Source organism: Typha angustifolia, chromosome 1 (assembly GCF_048772165.1).
Source record: "Typha angustifolia cultivar Huaian chromosome 1, ASM4877216v1, whole genome shotgun sequence".
NCBI lineage: Eukaryota > Viridiplantae > Streptophyta > Magnoliopsida > Poales > Typhaceae > Typha > Typha angustifolia.
Window position 1 is genome coordinate 421,756 of NC_133239.1, and position 18,890 is coordinate 440,645.

The window sequence follows — 18,890 nt, forward strand, 5'->3', positions numbered from 1 at the left end:
TGTTGACACGTCTTGAGCTATACTTGGTTTTCATAAATATAGGTTAAAACCAAAAATATAGGTTATAATGTCACCTGTAAATTTTTAAAAAACTTTAATGTGACTATTTTGTTAGTCTACCTTCAGAAAAGTACGAGTTAGCTTATTTGATAATTAATTAAATTCAAAATGATATAGATGCTCTTGTTAACCCTTTAATTAAATTAGAATAAAAGATATATATTATTGTCAATAAATTTAATTTATTATCATCTTTTTTTCCTCATCCACCATCATCGACTTTTCCCCTTCACCATCGTCGACATCACCTCCTCGCTGTCGACTTGCTTCAGCCAGGCACTAGTCGGTGACGACAGTCGATTCCCCACCTTACCCTCCTCCCCTTCCCCGGCAAATCCATTCGCCGACCTTGAAGAGGAGCTTTCGCCTACAGAGAGGACGAGGGCAAAAGCTAAGCTAGCCGAGTCGTTCAAGTTCGACTTCTTCGCCAACTTCTTGATCAGGTGCTTCATCCTCTTTGTCCGATCCACCAAGCTCTCTTACAAGATCTCCACCAACGTCCGCCACCACTCATAGCGATCCCTTTCGATCTCCTCGGGTTCATCTTCCGACAAGCTAGGCTCTTCGTCTCGCGGCTCGTGAAGACGCTTGACCACGGTGGAAGCACTAGCGGCGCTTTGTCCAAGTTGGTCGAGTTTTTCAAAGAGTGGTGAAGGCGAGGCATCGAGAGGGAGGTGACATGTCAAGTCGACAACAACTGGATTGTCGCCTCCGCCGGAGTACTCTGACGAGGTGATTAGCATGTGTTTGGTGGAGGAGACACATGGTTTGAGATTATTTGGATATTTTTAGTTCGATACGTGGTTTTTGTTATCGTCGTTACCCATTTCACTTTATCAAAGTTTAGAAGTGACATTGTAACTTAAAAAAAAATTTAAAGGGTCCAGTAAAAACCAGATATATGTCAGCGTAATTAATTCTTTTTTATCTCTCGTTGTCTTTGCTATGGCAAATTGAGCAGACGAGCTAAACTCGAGCCAGATCGATAACAAACCGAGTTCGAATTCGAGCTTAATGTAAGAGCATTCAGAAGTCGGCAATTATCACTCTAATGACGTAGGAGTCCTCGATCAGTAGCGCCAACTAGTGTTGCTCTAGGATAGAGTGGAGTGAAGTCGTCGGCTATATAGGAAGCCGTATTCATTGTGATACTTCAACTTAGTTTAGCCCACTGACTTATTATGTGATGCCGAGTTCTACACTGGGTTGATAGTCGTATCTCTTCACCTTCGAACACAAACTGGTTCCCCTAAACCCCTCCGGTCTCCGCCGCCACGAGAGTATCGGACTTACGCTTTTCCTACTCTTCTCCGTCCCCAGCGAAAACCCTAAACCCGAGAGATCGAAAGCCTCTGACCGAAGGCGTAGCCATGGAAACGGCTCCGGCCGAGGGCGATAGCAAGAAGGCGGGGAGGAAGCACAAGGGGAAGCACGACAAGCCGAAGCCGTGGGACGACGACCCCAACATCGATCACTGGAAGATCGAGAAGTTTGATCCCTCTTGGAACGAGGGCGGCATGCTCGAAGTCAGCTCCTTCTCCACCCTCTTCCCCCAGTATAGAGGCAAATCCTTCTTCCCTAACCCTCCTTCCCTTCTTTAACTTTTTGCTATATTGTTCGTTTTCGTCGCGGTTCATCCGTTCATGTAAAAGGAATAAAAAATCCAACTTTTTTTTTTATTACTTTTCCTTAGAAAGTATGATGCTATTAGGCTAGCCTTCAATCTACGTCTGTCGAAAATTATGGAGGAGGGTAGGTTTAGTTATTCTCGGTTCATGTTTACAAACTTCTGCCCTTCATAATTGCTCACTACACTGTAGTTGCTTATAGCTTCATGCCGATCCTTTGATTTGTGCAAAAGGCCCTTACCAAGGAAATTGGTCTTCGAGTAGAAATTGGTCTGTTAGAGTTTACTTCGAGTAGAAATTGGTCTTCTATTTCGGCACCAGTCATTAGGGACAAGGCCCTTACCAAGGAAAAGAACCAAGTATACGCGCTATATATGGTCATAATGCTAGTAAAATTTTGAATAAATTGCACAAAATTCTAAGTAATGCTACAATTTCAGAGAAAGAGAAATTCCTTTCCCACTCCTTTATAGCCAACAACTTATCGTGATCATTGTTCTGCAATTCATCCTAGATTGCATACTTTGGTTACTTAGTATCATACAATGAAGACCTTGATTTGGTAAGAAACTTCAGAGTATGGCAAGTACCTCAGAAACATAAAGTCAGACATTTCATTTTGAAATAAGAGTAGCAGAAGATTAATGGTGATACAGGAGATGTGGAAGTTAGAGATTCATTTAATGGAAAGAAATTGTTTACTCTCATCAAATTTTGAAGATGTCCTTCGACAAGAACAAAGTCAAAACTGTAGCTCCTATAGTGGTTATGCAGATGTGATTTATGCTTAAAAGATAAAACTGGAAAAACAATTCATGGTAATTATAGTTTAGTTTTCCTATATCTGATATATAGTTCTAAGGTCCTATCAGTAACATTCTTATCGTATCTTTAGTCTTTCCTCCCAGGGAGTCTATGTACATAACGTTCCTTATTTCCTGCATGAGCTATCTTGACTTGCCTCAACATTTTTGCAGAAAAGTACCTACAAGAAGCGTGGCCTATGGTAAAAAGTGCACTAAAGGACTGTGGCATTTCATGTGAGCTCAACTTGGTAAGCAGTAGGCATGATAGATTTTGAGATAACTTGGCTGACCTTCATGTTTTTTTTTTTCCTTTGCCTGGTTGGATTTATGTGTCTTGTATTTACTAGTCTTGACATCTAGTAGAGCATATATATATTTTTTAAATTTTATTTTGCATGATTTTGAGTCATGAGTCTCTTTATGCATAGGTTGAAGGATCAATGACTGTTTCAACCACTAGGAAAACTCGGGATCCTTACATAATTGTTAAGGCCAGGGATCTCATAAAGCTTTTATCCCGCAGTGTCCCTGCACCTCAGGTAATTTCATCCTCTGTAAACATGTAGATTTCACAAACTTATAGAGTTCTTTATTATGCTTTGTGGCATTCTTTTTTTCATCTAATTTTCCTTTTAATTTCTTTATTGATTTATCTTGCTGAACATTTCAAGAGCAAGTGGAGTTTTATGATCTTATCCTTAAGATAATATTCCATCATGCAAGTTACTTTGAGCTGACCCTTATTTCTTCTGGTGTTGCAGGCAATCAAAATTCTAAATGATGATATGCAATGTGACATCATAAAGATTGGCAGTCTCATACGTAACAAGGTACAACCTACTTTTTCACTCATCATTTCTTTGGCGTCCCCTCAATGGGACCCTTTTAATTCTGAAATCTGTTTGAATCATCAGTAAATTATGAGATGGTTCAATATGCAGGAACGATTTGTCAAAAGGAGAGAACGTCTATTGGGTCCCAATCTATCTACCCTAAAGGTATACTTGTTAGTATCTCTATAATTCCTCTATGATCAAGTTCACACATTTGATAACATTTATAATTATTTCCTATGTACATATAGTGCCTTGTATGTGTCACCTTCTATTGCTGATTGTTTCTATTTGTGCTATAGGCCATCGAGATTTTAACTGGGTGCTACGTTCTGGTTCAGGTGTTGCTTTCTCACTTTATATGTTTTATTTTAAGTTGCATTAAACCACCTCAGTTTATATTGATAGACCTGACCATCTTTTCCTTGTCAGGGAAACACTGTTTCAGCCATGGGTTCATTTAAAGGCCTAAAACAAGTCCGGAGGATTGTGGAAGATTGCATCCAAAATGTGCAGCATCCTGTATACCACATCAAGGTGATTTCGTTAAGCATGGAAGCTTATTTAGCTGAGAAAATATCTAGTGATCTTGGATTGAATACTTAACATTTTCTGTTGCGGAAAACAGACCTTACTAATGAAGCGAGAACTTGCCAAAAATCCCGCACTAGCAAATGAGAACTGGGATAGGTTCCTTCCAAAGTTTAAGAAGTAAGAATTTGAATTATTGTTTAATCATAAGCAACAATATGAATGGCTTTACGTTGCTATATGCTACATTCTTGTGATTTGATGATTTGGTTGAAATTAATTTGATTTGTATTTTAGGAAGAATGTTAAGCAGAAGAAAGTCAAGGTTAAGGAGAAGAAATCATATACACCTTTTCCTCCTCCTCAACAACCTAGCAAGGTGAATTATAGAGTCAATTTCTTTCTTCATTTTGTGCACATATTCTGTTATAATTTTATATACATGCTTATGTTGTCAACTTCATACTTGAAATCAGTAGGAATTAATGGTTGAATTAGCAACTTTATCTGCCATCTGATTTCAATTAGTTTTGTTGTTTTTTTCTTCTTCTGTTTTTCCACTTCTTTTGTCCTTTTATACTTTAGACTATTTTCTTGCTGTAATTAACATTTATAAGATCTATAGATTGACCTTCAATTGGAAAGTGGTGAGTATTTCCTGAGTGACAAGAAGAAGTCAGCAAAGAAGTGGCAAGAGAAGCTGGAGAAGCAGGCTGATAAAGCAGCTGAAAACAAGAGAAAGAGAGAGGCTGCATTTATTCCACCAAAGGTAAGTCCAGAAAATGTCTTTGAGCTATTGTTTTTGTAAAATAGTATTATTCTTATAATTGCCTGAGCACTTTTCTTTCTTACACATTCTTATCTCTGGTATTACAGGAGAATTCTACTCATGTATCTGATTCTGCTAAATCTGACAATGATATTGACAAGGTGGATGCCATGATGGAGTCATTAAAGGTATATGTTTGGATTGTTTATCTCTTGATGATTTTTATGTGGGTCAATATGTTTGACATCATAGTATGCAATCCATAGACTGAAGTCCATACCTTAAGTATTGATCTAACAACACACCACAGTGTGGACCAGACAGTGCAGTGGCTAAGGTGTAGATATTCTTAGCTTTTATTATTCAGAATGGTTCTAAAGGTTTTAATTTTTGATTGCCTATATTAATTCTTATTTCCACATAACATTTTTTGATTACTTCTCATCTATAGTTTAGTTTCTAATAGGAACACCCACATAGGCTTCTCTTTCAGAAGAATTCAAAACTTTCATGTTTGTAGGATCAATGATCATCCTCCAAGGACGTCAAAAAATATTTATGTTATCCGAACATCAAACCTTAAAATTTTAAATGAATCTTCTTTGATGACCTACTCCTAGTACATTAGAGTCTCAAAAGCTTCTTTCTTTTGTTAGATATCCCAATGCCTTTTAATCGCGCAAAGGACTACTTATGTATACTTCTATTGTCTGGACAGATATTTCTCTCTTAAAGATGGCATGGTTATCAAATTGTACTTATCTTATTCTTTTTAATTGCAGAAAAAGGCAAAGGAATATAAAAAGCATGAAGCCCTTGAAAATGTAAGAGCTGAATCATATATCGCCAGTGCTGAAAATCTACGCCCTAAAAAGAAGCAAAAATCTTCAAAATCTAAGTGAATTATGGGTTATTTGCCACCGCACAAAGGAGACAATTTATTTGCCAGATGTCTTTTGTTTAAAAGGAAGGCTTCAAAGAATTGTCTAAGGCTAAGGATGCATCTACCGCTGTAATCGGTTTTGGAACTCTTAGGATGTTTTCATTCTCAGACTGTGAATGAGTACAGAGGAGTCAGAAATGATCGGATCTGGTGTTACTCTTTGAACCGTAGCTTCGCAACACAATTGCTGCAGTATTCCTGATGTTGTGGACATTCTACTCCTACTCTTTTGGACTGTAATCGACAAATATATATTACTGGGACTTGTTGACATATCAATTGAAGCTATTCAGTCCTCAAAAGTTATACACTCTAGTCTGTACCTTGAGATGATATCTGTATCTGTCATGCCCTCTTTATTTGGAGTACTCTTATTATCTATAGTTAACATCTTTTAGATATGTAACACTAGATAAAGCAAGCAGGCAGGACCAATTGCACAAATGATTTGCAAAACTATTCCACTTTACAATCACGGTAGTCAAAAACACACTATTTTATTTTCTTGTTGTAAACATGGTAATCAATATGTATTACCTTAAGAAGGACACAATAAAAAAAAAAATCTCAAGTATCCCTGCGGTATCAGACTCTCCCTATAAAAATATCCTAAAGACTGCCATGCCAGCCAGCCAATTCGCAGATTGGTTTGCGACATCAAGTGAAAAGAGATCACTAAAACTACACGCCAGTCTTGGGAGTTGGGAGTCAGTCCTGTTCAGAGAAGGCACAATGTTTTTTATTTAACATGGATGGATCAAAACAAATATATTAGGCAACGATTTTAGACATGTAACACTGGAAGTAAGCTAGGCCCATGGTTGCTTTGAGTTTAAGATCTCTATTTAAACTTGTTTAGAAACTTTTTAAACTGATTCAATATTTAATATTATTTTATTAATTTTTATATTTAATTAAATTTATTTTTTAAAAAATTAAGACTAACTAATAGAGTTCGTGACTTAATTCGTTGCCGGCTTTGTTTGGTTTAAGTTTAAGCTTCAAACTTAGTTTCTAATTTTAATTTTTAAAAATAAACCTAATTAAATATAAAAATAGAATAAAGAGATATTTAATTATCTGAATAAGATCAGGAGATCAAAAAGTCTCAGCAAATAAAGCCTTATCGAATTGGATATGTTGCACAGTGGCACGCGAACACGATAAATAGAAGCTGATTTTATTAGGATTAATTTAAAAAAGAAAAAAGAGAGAAAAAGAAGAAGCTGATATATTATGATAACGAAATAATAATAATAATAATAATAAAAGAAACGGCATGAGTATATATAATACACAAAGAGTTTGCTCCCTTCTTCCACCTTAATCCCAACCTTCTCTAGGGTTTGCCATCACCCTCCCACAACCCCCCCCCTCCCCCCCCCCCCACATCTCATCTCTCTCTCGATTTATCTTATATCCCCTTCCATCGTGTAGGGTTTGATCAATTCGGATCATCGCGGTTTCGATCTGAAAGCGATGGGGCGGAAGAAGGCGGTAACGATCGACGACGACGAGTACTCATTACCCCAGGATGAAGAGGAGGCGCCGGCGGTGGAGAAGGAGAACCGCGCCGCCCCGATGCCCAAGAAGAACAAGAAGGGTGGAAAATCCCAGCGCAACGCGGGCAAGGTCGCTGATGACGCTGACGGGATGGAGAAATCAGCCTCAGCCGGAGAGGAGGCGGATGCAGAGGAACCCGTTGCTATCGTCTTCGCTGGTAAAAAAAAGCCATCTAAAGGTAAGAAGAGTGGTGGTGCTGTGAGTGCTTTTAGTGCTCTCAATGCCGTCGGAGATGAGGAGGACGAGAATAACGAGGAACCCGAGCCGGAACCGAAACCTGAAACTAAATCTGTGGCAAAACTGGAGGAAAATAACAGCTTGGACAATGAGGGGGATCTTGATTTCGATTTCGGCAAGACAAAGAAAAAGAAGAAGAAAAAGGGTGGGAAGAATGCCCAAGAAGAAGAGGACTTAGATAAGCTTCTGATGGAGCTAGGCGAGGGCTCGCAGACGACTTCTGCTGCTCCTACACGTACCGAGGAGGATGGTGAAGGAGATGAGGGGGAAGAAAGCAAAGATGTTGAGTTTGATTTTGGTCGGACGAAGAAAAAGAAGAAGAAGAAGGGAGGAAAGAATGCACAAGAGGAAGAGGACTTAGATAAGCTTCTTGCGGAGATAGGAGAGGGCTCGCAGGTGACGTCCGCTGCTCTACCACAGCAGCAAGCAGATGACGATGGCAAAGGAGATGGGGTAAAGAATGGTGATTTGGAATCTGGTACCCAAGGGGGTGCCGCAGAAGAGATGGTGGCGTCAAAGAAGTCACAAAAGAAAAAGAAGAAGAAGAGTGGGCGGACCGCTCAAGAAGAGGAGGACTTGGATAAGATCCTTGCCGAACTTGGGGAGGGGTTGCCACCAGCTTCAAGTAGTACTACTCCACCTCCGCCTGATCCTGAAAAAGATGAACCTGCTCCAGTTGCTCATGAGCAGGCAGAGGCAGAAGGAGAGGGTAATGTGGAGGATAAAGAAGGCGAAGCTGAGGTGGAATCAGCTGCTGCCAAGAAGAAAAAGAAGAAGAAGGAAAAAGAGAAGGAGAAGAAGGCGGCCGCTGCTGCTGCAGTATCGACACGTGCAGAAGCTAAGGAGGAGAAAAAGGAGGAACCAAAGGGAAAAGTTCCAGACAAGAAGTTGCCTAAGCATGTTAGAGAGATGCAGGAGGCACTTGCAAGGAGGAAGGAGGCAGAAGAGAGGAAAAAGCGGGAAGAGGAGGAGAAGAAGAAGCGGGAGGAAGAGGAAAGATTGCGGCAGGAGGAGCTTGAGAGGCTTGCGGAGGAGGCGAAGAGGAGGAAGAAAGAGAGAGAAAAGGAGAAGCTGCTGAAGAAGAAGCAGGAGGGCAAGCTCTTGACTGGCAAGCAGAAAGAAGAGCAGAGGAGGTTGGAGGCAATGAGGAGACAGTTCCTTGCACAAAATGAGGTGCCCATAGCAGATGGTGGTGCGGAAATAAAGAAAAGGCCCAAGTATGAAACAAAGAAGCATAAATCTGCTCAGGCAAAGGCTGCAGAAGCGGAGAAGATGGCTGAAACGCAACAGGAAGCCAATGAACCTGGTAAAGAAGAGGATGTTGAAGATCTAATGGCTGAAGAGGAATCCCAGTCTCAGATTGAGGAAGTTGATGACAGAAGTGAAGCTGATCAGGGGCCATCAGAAGTGGTACAACCAATAGAAGAGGATGAAGATGAAGATGAATGGGATGCGAAGAGCTGGGATGATGTTGATGTAACATTGCCTGATATAAGTTCTTTTGATAAGGAAGAGCAGGAGGAGACGGAGGCCAAGCCAGTTGAAAGTTCTAAAGCACCTGCTAAGCCTGCTGTCAAAAAGGTTGTTGCTTCACGTGGAGAGAAAGAAAATGAGTGTGAAGCTGAGTCCAGTACTACCAATAAGAGGGCAAAGGAAGTTGTTTCAAAGAAAGAGACTAAGACTACAGAGGCTAAGGGAAAGAAGAGTGGCAGTGATCTTCGCTCACCCATTTGTTGCATTCTTGGTCATGTAGATACAGGGAAGACCAAGTTGCTGGACTGCATTAGGCGCACGAATGTACAGGAGGGAGAGGCTGGGGGTATTACCCAACAAATTGGGGCTACTTATTTTCCAACGGAGAACATAAGAGAGAGAACCAGGGAGTTAAAAGCAGATGCAACACTTAAGGTGCCAGGTTTACTTGTTATTGATACCCCTGGCCACGAGTCTTTCACTAATTTGCGTTCTAGAGGTTCAAGCTTGTGTGATATTGCTATATTAGTGGTGGACATTATGCATGGACTTGAGCCACAAACTATTGAGTCTTTGAATCTACTAAAAGGTCGGAATACAGAATTCATTGTTGCCTTAAATAAGGTAAGTTCTAGCATTTTTCTTTGCGAAAGGTCTGTACTTTTTGAAAATTTTGTTATTTGCTTTTGTCAGCAACTTATGTTTCTGTCGTGTTTTAAGGTTGATCGACTTTATGGATGGGAGAGATTTCCGAATGCTCCCATAGTGAAGTCTCTTAAGAAACAATCTGATGATGTCAAAAGGGAGTTCAATATGAGGCTTACTCAGGTCAACATCCATATTTCTTCTTTCTTTATAGGACATTGATCTGAAGCTGATCTCTGTATTTGCAACACAATCTGTTTAACAGATCGTGACACAGTTCAAGGAGCAAGGCCTAAATACTGCTCTGTACTACAAAAATAAGGAAATGGGAGAGACATTTAATATTGTTCCTACCAGTGCTCTTAGGTACATCCTACATAAACACCATTTCCTTTTAGGCTTTGGTTGCTTAGTTTTCCTAACTTATGAAGTGTCATGGTACTTCAGTGGTGAAGGGATTCCGGATCTCCTGCTACTATTGGTGCAATGGGCACAAAAGACAATGGAAGAAAAGCTAACTTACGTTGATGAAGTCCAGGTTTGTTCTATAGTGCTTATACCTATTTTTTTGGATACTATTCTTCTATTGGAACATTCATGCAAATGTGCCAATCTCTTTATCAACTCAGATAAATTTTATGTTGGATTTTATGGATCCTACAATTTGTGTAAGGATATATTATGCATATACCTTTGTATATATATGTATATATACACACACACACAAACACTTAAATATTTAAAAGTATTAGAAAGCTTATTGTGCTCTGTTACGTGTTTCAGTGTACTGTGCTAGAAGTTAAGGTTATTGAAGGTCTAGGAACAACAATTGATGTTGTTCTGGTGAATGGTATACTTCATGAAGGGGATCAGATAGTTGTCTGTGGCATGCAGGTAACTTTTTAGCTGCAAGTGTTATCTTTTTACTGAATATGGAATCTGAAAATCATGCTCTAACAGTAACTAAATTATTCTTAGGGACCCATTGTGACGAATATCAGAGCTTTGTTAACTCCTCATCCTATGAAGGAGCTTCGAGTAAAGGTAAGTAAATCTGTGTCTTAAATTGCGTGTTTTCTTTACTTCCTTAAATTTGTGCAATGATGTAGAAATGATAATTTGCTTGCAATGCTATGAGAAATAAATATTATACTAGGAGAGAGAAAACTGAACCGACCAAGTTTATATGCTTTCATGTGCATGAGTCTCCCCATATTGAAAATTAATATTTAGGGTTTTTTTTACATATTGACATTGAAAACCTCAAAATATCATGATTGCCATTGCGTCAATGAAAATATCATAATTGCCACTAAATGTTTGACTCTTTCATGATTGTAATCATGGCTAGTTTTTAATGGAATAATCCTAACAGATTGATGTTAAAGTTAACGGCTAAAATATCCTTCTTTTTAAAGTTTGAGTAAAATATTTATCAACAATTTTTTTCTTATATTAACTAAGATATTTTTCCTTGTACTATAATATTAGGTAATTATTGGATAGCTTTTGAACTATTTTAAAAAACTTATATAAGGGCAAAATGGTCTTTTGAATTTTTATTTTTGTTTTAACTTTAATTAGTTAGATTTAACTAATAAAATTCCATTTTTGAAAGAGCATAATAATTTCAGTGGTAATTATGATATTTTGTAGAATGTAATGACAATTATGATATTTTAGAAGTTTTCAGTAACAAAATTATAAAATCCTAAAATGTATGTGCTTATTGTGTGGCATGACTTCTTTGTAAACACGCACCAAATTGGAATTATTGGATTGGAACTTCTATTTGAACAATATTCTCTATCTATTCTTGCACAATATTTTATATACGTTGATGACTGTGTAAGATACAAGAAACCCGCAAAGAATCGAATGTTGTTTGGACATAGAAGAGATCTCAAATCTTGTTTTCTCCTGGTTGATTCTTAATCTTTTTTTTATGCATTTTTTTGTTCCTAATCCAGATTAGTGTTTTTTGCCCCAATCTTAAATCTTATATTATTTTTGAGACAATGGGTGTATCAACAAATTTGAGCATTATAGTTAAATATATATGGGAACTCTTGTGTAGACAGTCAACTAAATGAAATGCTTATTATTTGCTTATTATTCATTAAGCATTTTGGCTGTTAGTTCAAGATTTCAAATCATATATTATATAAAATTATCAAAGAGATATTCTTTTATATGTAAATGAGTAAGTGTTACACTAGTAATGACATATGCCATCTAGAATAACCGAAATTAATTTAATTATATTGTGCCGAAGGAGTGAGCTGGGCCTTTCTCAAATCCTTGACTTATCTTTTGGAAAAATTGCTTTTTATTAGCAAGTTATGAACCACAATTATAGGTGATAAGATGCAGAAAATCACAATAAATGGTTTCGGCAGATGAACCTAAGGTCATTGTGCAGTTATAAGGATATCTACATAGTCAAATTGTTGGTAACTATTGAGAGAGACCTAAAGGGACTTTTGGATAGAAGCAGTGGCCAACTGTTTGAAGAAGTTAGATTGAGGATGTGTCCTTCAAAGGTGATTTGAGTGTGATAAAGATTTGTGCACTCAAGCCCAAATAGGCAGGACTTGGGGATTTGCATTTAGTTGAAGGGCATGTATTGGCATACTGTACTACATAATCTTCTGATTGTATAAGTGTCATTTCTTGAATTGATATATTACTGCCTCAACTCTTTCAGGGTTCATACCAGCATCATAAAGAGCTCAAAGCTGCACAAGGAGTGAAAATTTCAGCACAGGTGAAGTTCATTTCCACCTTAAGGCCCTTCTAATTTAAATTGCAGCAATGTCCTGATAATTTATTTCCTTTCAGGGTCTCGAGCATGCCATTGCAGGAACTGCTCTCTATGTGGTAAAACCTGGGGAAGATCTGGAAGAAATGAAGGATGCTGTAATGCAAGACATGAATAAGGTTATGGGCCGGATTGACAAGAGTGGGGAGGGTGTATATGTGCAAGCCTCTACTCTTGGGTCCTTGGAAGCGCTTACAGAATTTTTGAAGAGTCCAGCTGTGAATATTCCCTTTAGTGACTTCAGCATAGGTCCAGTTCACAAGAAAGATGTTATGAAGGCTAGTGTTATGCTTGAGAGGAAAAAAGAATATGCAACTATCTTGGCTTTTGATGTAAAAGTGATGCCTGATGCTCGTGAGCTTGCAGAAGAGACTGGTGTGAGGATTTTTGTAGCAGATATTATTTATCACTTGTTTGACCAATTCAAAGCATACATTGATAACTTGAGGGAAGAAAAAAAGAAGGAAAGTGCTGAGGAGGCAGTGTTCCCTTGTGTTCTTCAGATTATGCCAAATTGTATTTTTAACAAAAAGGACCCAATTGTTTTGGGCGTTGATATTCTTGAAGGCATCGCTAAGGTACTTTGCTAACTCATTAGTCAATCTTTTCCTTGTCTAATACATCTGTCAACTCAATTATGCTGCACCAAACTAATCAGCAATTTAAACCTTATTGTTGAAAGTTATGCTCACTTTGGTCTTGCATTGTTATTCTTGCTTTACCCTATTGTATTTGTAAAAGTTTGCTGACTGCTATACTGTAATTCAGGTGGGCACTCCTATCTGTATCCCTTCAAGGGAGTTCATAGATATAGGGAGGATTGCCTCGATTGAAATTAACCATAAGCAGGTTGATGTGGCAACAAAAGGCCAGAAGGTGGCTATAAAGGTTAGTAGTAAGAAATTATTGCACATTTCCCATTTGTTCCCTAATGTAAGGAAAGAATCTTGAAAACTTGCCTGTCTTGCATCAACAGATAGTGGGCAGCAATCCTGAAGAACAACAGAAGATGTTTGGAAGACATTTTGAGATAGATGATGAGCTTGTTAGTCATATCTCAAGGAGGTCTATTGACATTCTGAAATTAAACTATAGGGTAAGATTTGATTGTTGCTTTTTTTACCCTGGTGTTAGTTAACTGATTTACTTTGTTGAAAGTCTACTATTGCAGCTTCACGTTCTAGACATCCTGCTGAAATTCAAATATGGATTTGATACAAATGTATTTATGCAACCTTGTTATCACCAATTACTCAATAATTTGTTGAAATCTTTTATGTAGGATGATTTGTCTATTGAGGAGTGGAAGCTTGTTGTGAGGTTAAAGCAGATTTTCAAGATACCTTGAGATGTGAGATCAGCGAGTTTTAGTTCACTGTCCAGATATACTGCGAAATTTGTACATCAGAATGTGCAATCGCTTTCACGGAAAAATCAAGAAAGCAATGAGTTTGTCGCCAGAGGTGCCATATCCCTAGTAATGAAGTCTGCACGAATTTTCAATTCCTCAAGGTTAAGTTTACAGCATTGAATTTGTTGCAACTTTTGTTTTAATAATGTGACGAGGGCTACCGTGGTTGGAATAGGTTTCAAGGCCCTGTTTTTATTTCTTTTATTCTTTACCTTTTTCTTCTAGTTTTCTCCAATGGTACTAAAGTTTTGAGATGTTAGGAGTCCTTTTCAGAGGTATCATGAGCACATACAGATTATGAAGGATGTTCTACTGGCTCAGGTTTTGTATTATTACAAAGTTCTTGAGGATTCACTTTTACGAATTGAATGAGAGTTTTGTGTTCAGCTGATTATTCTGCATAGATCTGATGATTTAAATGAACTCGAGTACCTCTCTAGATTAGGTTGTGTGCACCTAACTAATTGTCATGGCTTTTAGTATATTTCATCTGCTACCTGATGATTTTGAGCCCAAGCAGGCATTTATTCATGGCATAAAAGAAGGAAGCAATTAAGTAATGCATGAGCCATAAACAAACTCGTGAAGTGTATCACTAACTACTCGATTCTCGCCACTTTCTCCATGCATGATCCCCAAAACCATTGCCAGCTTTCTTTCTTCCCCACAAGTCTCTTTCTACTTCCTTTATCAGGCTATTATCAGCCATACTAGCATTAGAATAACTATGCTAATATTTGCCTAATTCCACAAGTGAACCAGGAGGCCCAGAAGTCTCTGTCTACTTCCCCTATCGGCCAGCTCAATCCTTCGCATTCCAGAACCAAATCCAACCCTCTATATTTCCCTCTCTCTAGAAGATTAGAACACCAAAGTAGCGTTTGGATTAGGTGGAGTGGAGAAGATCGATCACGCGTTTTCCCGTTTGAATTTTTTTTTTAAAAGTTTCTCTGAAGTTATCGATCTAAGTTTCGAATTAGTTGAGTGAATCACGATGCACTGAGCAGTCTATATATATATATATATATATATATATATATATATATATATATATAGTTGGATTCAATCTTTTATAATGAGATGCCATCCAGCTACCAAACAGACTAGCAATCGATTAAGCCACTTGCTACTCCTAGTCCTATTTAGCTATCATTCGCCTTCTTCTTACTTAATTCCACTCATGTTATCCTAATAACTTATTCAAGAGATGGAATAGTTATCTACTTATCTCTATGCTTGACTTGAAGACTTTAAAGACCACAATAAAACCCTCCAATGCAAGACACGCCAACTCGACGAGAAGAAGTCATGCCAGAAGCAATGGGTTTTATACGCGTGGACGACAGGATATTAAGAGAGAGTGAGAGAGAGAGAGAGAGAGAGAGAGAATTTCCTTTTCTTGGTCCCCAATCAAACTAATAACTTGTTGGATTTGGGTATAAGAATTTTTCTTCATCCGCTTGGGTCTAAATCCATCAAACTTTAATAATTTGTTGGATAATTTGAAGTGTATAACTTGTCTTCCTTTTTCTTTTACGATGTGACAACATTGATTGGGTTTCGTAACTCCTTACTAGTCAAACTCAAAAAATATTGAAACGATTCTAAACATGACATGATGGGTTAATTAGATATATAGCCGGATTTGGAGCTATTCACAAGACTGAAGACTACAAAGGGGGTAGTAAGTAAACCTTTTCCTAGGATTCCATTAACATTTTCGATATTTAGATTTAGGTATATTCTTAATAGAAATCTATTTTCCAAATTATTTAAACTAATTAGCTAAGTTTCAAAGATATAGATATAGTTAGATTCCAGGAATTTATTTCAAACTAAATAGTTATGTATTCTTTTTTATTAAATATAAATGTATCATTTACCGAGAATTTGAACATGTGATTTTATTATTGACTGATAAGTTCCAACCACCAGACTACTATCTATAATAATATATACGCTAAAGCATTACGGCGGATAACATTAATTTATTTATCCAGCTTTTGCTTAAATAATACCCACACCCACACCAACACCAACACTAATCATCACAAGGACAAGAAGAAATAAGAGCAGGCAGAGTAGCAGTGCATACCATTGTCTTCCACCCATCTATCTCTCTATCTCTATCTCGCTCTCTAATTCAGCAGCAGAAGGAACAAAGAATGGAAGGGGAAAGAGAGCAGTCTCCTCCTCCCTTTTGGTCTCGGAATAATTCACAGACGAGAACTTATCCGTCCTCTCCCTCGTCCCCTTATTCAAATTCCTCGTCGTCCGGAATAAGGCCGTGGGTTCCTGTCCTTTTATTCTCATTATTCATACTCTTATTATTTATCCCCTCATTCCTCTCCTCCTCCTCGCGCGGCTTCCGCCCGAGCCTTATTCTTCGGAATGGGTGGGATATCCTTAACTTTGTCCTCGTCCTATTCGCCATATTGTGCGGGATCCTCGGCCGCAAAGGCGAGGACGCGGAGAGGTCGCCGCGGCCGACACCGAGGTCGAGTGAGTGGATTAGCTACCCGAACCCGACGGCCCAGAGGGGCTACGGGGAGATCGGAGAAGCGAATGCGACGGTGGGGATCCGGCGGATGAGGAGTAGCAGCTCGTATCCCGATCTGAGGCAAGAGGCAGTGTGGGGACGCGCTGAGGAGTGGCGATTCTTTGATGACTTCGAGATTTATCGGAGTCGGAGATCGGAGCGGGATAGGGGGTGGGATGGGGATAGGGATATCTCTCGGGATAATGAGGATAGCGGATCTAAGACTATTCCGGTGGATACCTTTGTCCTGAGGAGGAGCCCTTCGAGATCTGGATCTCCGCCGCCTACTTCCCATCCTCCTCCGGCTCCTCCGCCTCCGCCGGAATTGAGAAGGCGGAGGAGGAGAAGCCTCGAGAAGCTTCCGGAGATGTTGGAGGTGGAGAAAGAAGCAAATAGGGAAGAGGAGAAGCCCAAATCGCCGCTTCCGGAAGTGAGGAGGAGGAGGAGAAGCCTCGAAAAGCTTCCGAAGATGTTGGAGCTGGATAAAAGAGCGAACTTGGAAGAGGAGAAGCCCAAATCGCCACCATCAGAAGTGAGGAGGAGAAGGAGGAGAAGCCTCGACCATTTCCCGTTCATGGAGTTGGAGCAAAATGCCAACTTTGAAGAGGAGAAGCCCAAATCGCCACCTCCAGAAGTGAGGAGGAGGAGGAGGAGAAGCCTCGAGAATTTTTCGTTCATGGAGCTGGAGCAAGATGCCAACTTTGAAATGGAGAAGCGCCACTTCCCACCGCCCTCTCCATCTCCTCCACCACCGCCTCCGCCGCCGCCTCCGCTGCCTATGGTGGCCGAGAGGCGAAGCGATAAGAAGAGGAGTGGAAGCGGAGGAGGAGGAGCGAAAGACCTCGCTGCCGCCATTGCTCTGTTCTACCAGAAGAAGAAGAAGAAGAAGAAAGCAAGCAAGACGAAGGCAAACCACGACGAGACCTCGCCTTCCAACTCCGACCCATCTGCTTCTCCTATTCCACCTCCACCGCCGCCGCCGCCTCCTCCTTCCTCTGTTTTCTACCAACTGTTCAGTAACAAGAAAGGCGGAAGCAAGAGCCGGAGAATCCACTCGGTCTCAGTTCCTCCGGCGCCGCCACCACCGCCTCCTCCTCCGTCTACGACGACTCGGCGATCCAAGAAGCAGATCCCCTCTAAGCCCCCACCGCCGCCGCCGCCAGCGCCAGAAGCTCCATTGCGCTACAAAAGAAAGGAAAAATCTGACTTCTCCAAGTACCCACTTCCGCCTCCATCGCCACTACCCCCACCACCACCTCCGCCTCCGTTCTGGGACGATGATTTGATGGTCAAGAGTAAGGAGATAGGAGAACACAAAGAGGCGGCGCCGCTGTTCTGCCCGAGCCCGGACGTGAACGACAAGGCCGACATGTTCATCGCCCGCTTCCGCGCCGGTCTCAAGCTCGAGAAGGTCAACTCCATTCGAGAGAAGCAGCGAAATCAAGAAGGAGAAGAGCTCGAGAAGGAGTTGATGATGATGGGAGGCATATTTGATGACGAATCAACGCCGAGCTAGGCATCGTCTTCCGTTCACCCAAAAAAAACACTTTTTTTTTTTTTACACGATTTTATTTAGATTTTTGCGATTCTTCGTGTTGGATTTATTGTCTTCGTTGTGATTGGGTTGTGCATCTTCCAATTCTATACTGAAGTGAGAGTGAGAGCCTTTGGGCTTAGTTTTAAATGGCCGGGCTTTCTGCATGTTTCTTATGTGATTATGATGCATTTGTAACAGAAGGAGAAAAAGAACTTATTTGTTTGTTTGTTGTAATAAAAAGAAAAGGAGTGTTAATAATAATAATAGTAAGCATGTGTTTAGCCTTATTTCTTGTTAATATGATGGTGTTAAGTTGGTGGTCTCCTGAAGATAGGAATTTCTCCTCTCTTTTCTTTTAACAAAATTTGGCTCCTTTGATACGTTTCATCAGCAAGAGTTCACATTAATGTTGGAACATCATGCTCATCGAATGGGATGATATCAAACTTTTGATCATGATGTCTTCTCAGTTGTCCTCCTCAGTCCTATTTAAATATTTTTGTGAGAGAAGTTGCTTCATAGATATAGCCTCTAAGCTAGTCGTTAGCAGCCCCAGGAATGAGCTGGTGTCTTTGGATAAGTGGTATTAATTGTTGTTCTCCTCACGGTTTAGTCGATCGAGTTGCTTATATTACACTTGTGACGCACGTACGATTTAAAATAATATAAAATGAAGTTTGTTATAGGCCACACTCAAGCTATGTAACTTCTTTGCATTTGTATTTGTTGCTACCTATATGCTTGTCGACTAAGTAACCAGATTACGTCCAACGCCAAATTTTAACATTTGGTTTCTTCTGTGAAGATCGACAGGATTCTTTTGCAGCAGGTTATTTGTTTGTGTGACTAATCTTTGTTTGCCAGCATCGTGTTCCAAATTCATTGAGCTGTGTTTGATGAAAAGAAGAGCAGCTGCTGGAAGTGCTAAGATGTAGGTTAGAAATATGACATACTTAGAGTGGTTATTACTCAATGATTCACACATCAATTAACAAGCTCCACACTCTTTTGTTGCACCACAAACATAGAGGGAATTACTATGAACAAGAATTTATTATTTTTTTTGTTTTTTTGGGGGTGTTACAGAATGTCTG

The 18,890-nt window shown here is 39.6% G+C and overlaps 3 protein-coding genes across 3 annotated transcripts; all 3 read left to right on the forward strand.

Annotated features, from left to right (window-relative positions):
• Nucleotides 1-1,220: 1,220 nt before the first annotated feature.
• LOC140766747 (KRR1 small subunit processome component) lies at nt 1,221-5,903 on the forward strand. The gene is made up of 12 exons (XM_073106351.1): nt 1,221-1,623; nt 2,666-2,742; nt 2,923-3,033; nt 3,256-3,324; nt 3,436-3,492; nt 3,630-3,668; nt 3,760-3,864; nt 3,956-4,038; nt 4,156-4,237; nt 4,484-4,627; nt 4,735-4,815; nt 5,410-5,903. The coding sequence occupies exons 1-12, from the start codon at nt 1,431-1,433 to the stop codon at nt 5,527-5,529; spliced, it is 1,161 nt and encodes a 386-aa protein (XP_072962452.1). The 5' UTR covers nt 1,221-1,430; the 3' UTR covers nt 5,530-5,903.
• Nucleotides 5,904-6,945: 1,042 nt separating this feature from the next.
• LOC140764315 (uncharacterized) lies at nt 6,946-14,114 on the forward strand. Its single transcript, XM_073102854.1, has 11 exons — nt 6,946-9,467; nt 9,564-9,671; nt 9,754-9,854; nt 9,936-10,026; nt 10,272-10,382; nt 10,467-10,532; nt 12,196-12,255; nt 12,330-12,887; nt 13,078-13,197; nt 13,286-13,405; nt 13,592-14,114. The coding sequence occupies exons 1-11, from the start codon at nt 7,050-7,052 to the stop codon at nt 13,655-13,657; spliced, it is 3,819 nt and encodes a 1,272-aa protein (XP_072958955.1). The 5' UTR covers nt 6,946-7,049; the 3' UTR covers nt 13,658-14,114.
• Nucleotides 14,115-15,660: 1,546 nt separating this feature from the next.
• On the forward strand, nt 15,661-18,095 carry LOC140764221 (uncharacterized). Its single transcript, XM_073102672.1, has one exon. The coding sequence runs from the start codon at nt 15,886-15,888 to the stop codon at nt 17,773-17,775; it is 1,890 nt and encodes a 629-aa protein (XP_072958773.1). The 5' UTR covers nt 15,661-15,885; the 3' UTR covers nt 17,776-18,095.
• Nucleotides 18,096-18,890: the final 795 nt, after the last annotated feature.

Coding starts and splice junctions, on each gene's coding strand:
- LOC140764221 (XM_073102672.1), top strand. CDS start 15,886: ATGGAAGGGGAAAGAGAGCAGTCTCCTCCTCCCTTTTGGTCTCGGAAT.
- LOC140764315 (XM_073102854.1), top strand. CDS start 7,050: ATGGGGCGGAAGAAGGCGGTAACGATCGACGACGACGAGTACTCATTA. Junction 9,672..9,753: donor TCAATATGAGGCTTACTCAG/GTCAACATCCAT, acceptor TCTGTTTAACAG/ATCGTGACACAGTTCAAGGA. Junction 12,888..13,077: donor TTCTTGAAGGCATCGCTAAG/GTACTTTGCTAA, acceptor ACTGTAATTCAG/GTGGGCACTCCTATCTGTAT.
- LOC140766747 (XM_073106351.1), top strand. CDS start 1,431: ATGGAAACGGCTCCGGCCGAGGGCGATAGCAAGAAGGCGGGGAGGAAG. Junction 2,743..2,922: donor TTTCATGTGAGCTCAACTTG/GTAAGCAGTAGG, acceptor CTTTATGCATAG/GTTGAAGGATCAATGACTGT. Junction 3,493..3,629: donor CCAATCTATCTACCCTAAAG/GTATACTTGTTA, acceptor TTTGTGCTATAG/GCCATCGAGATTTTAACTGG.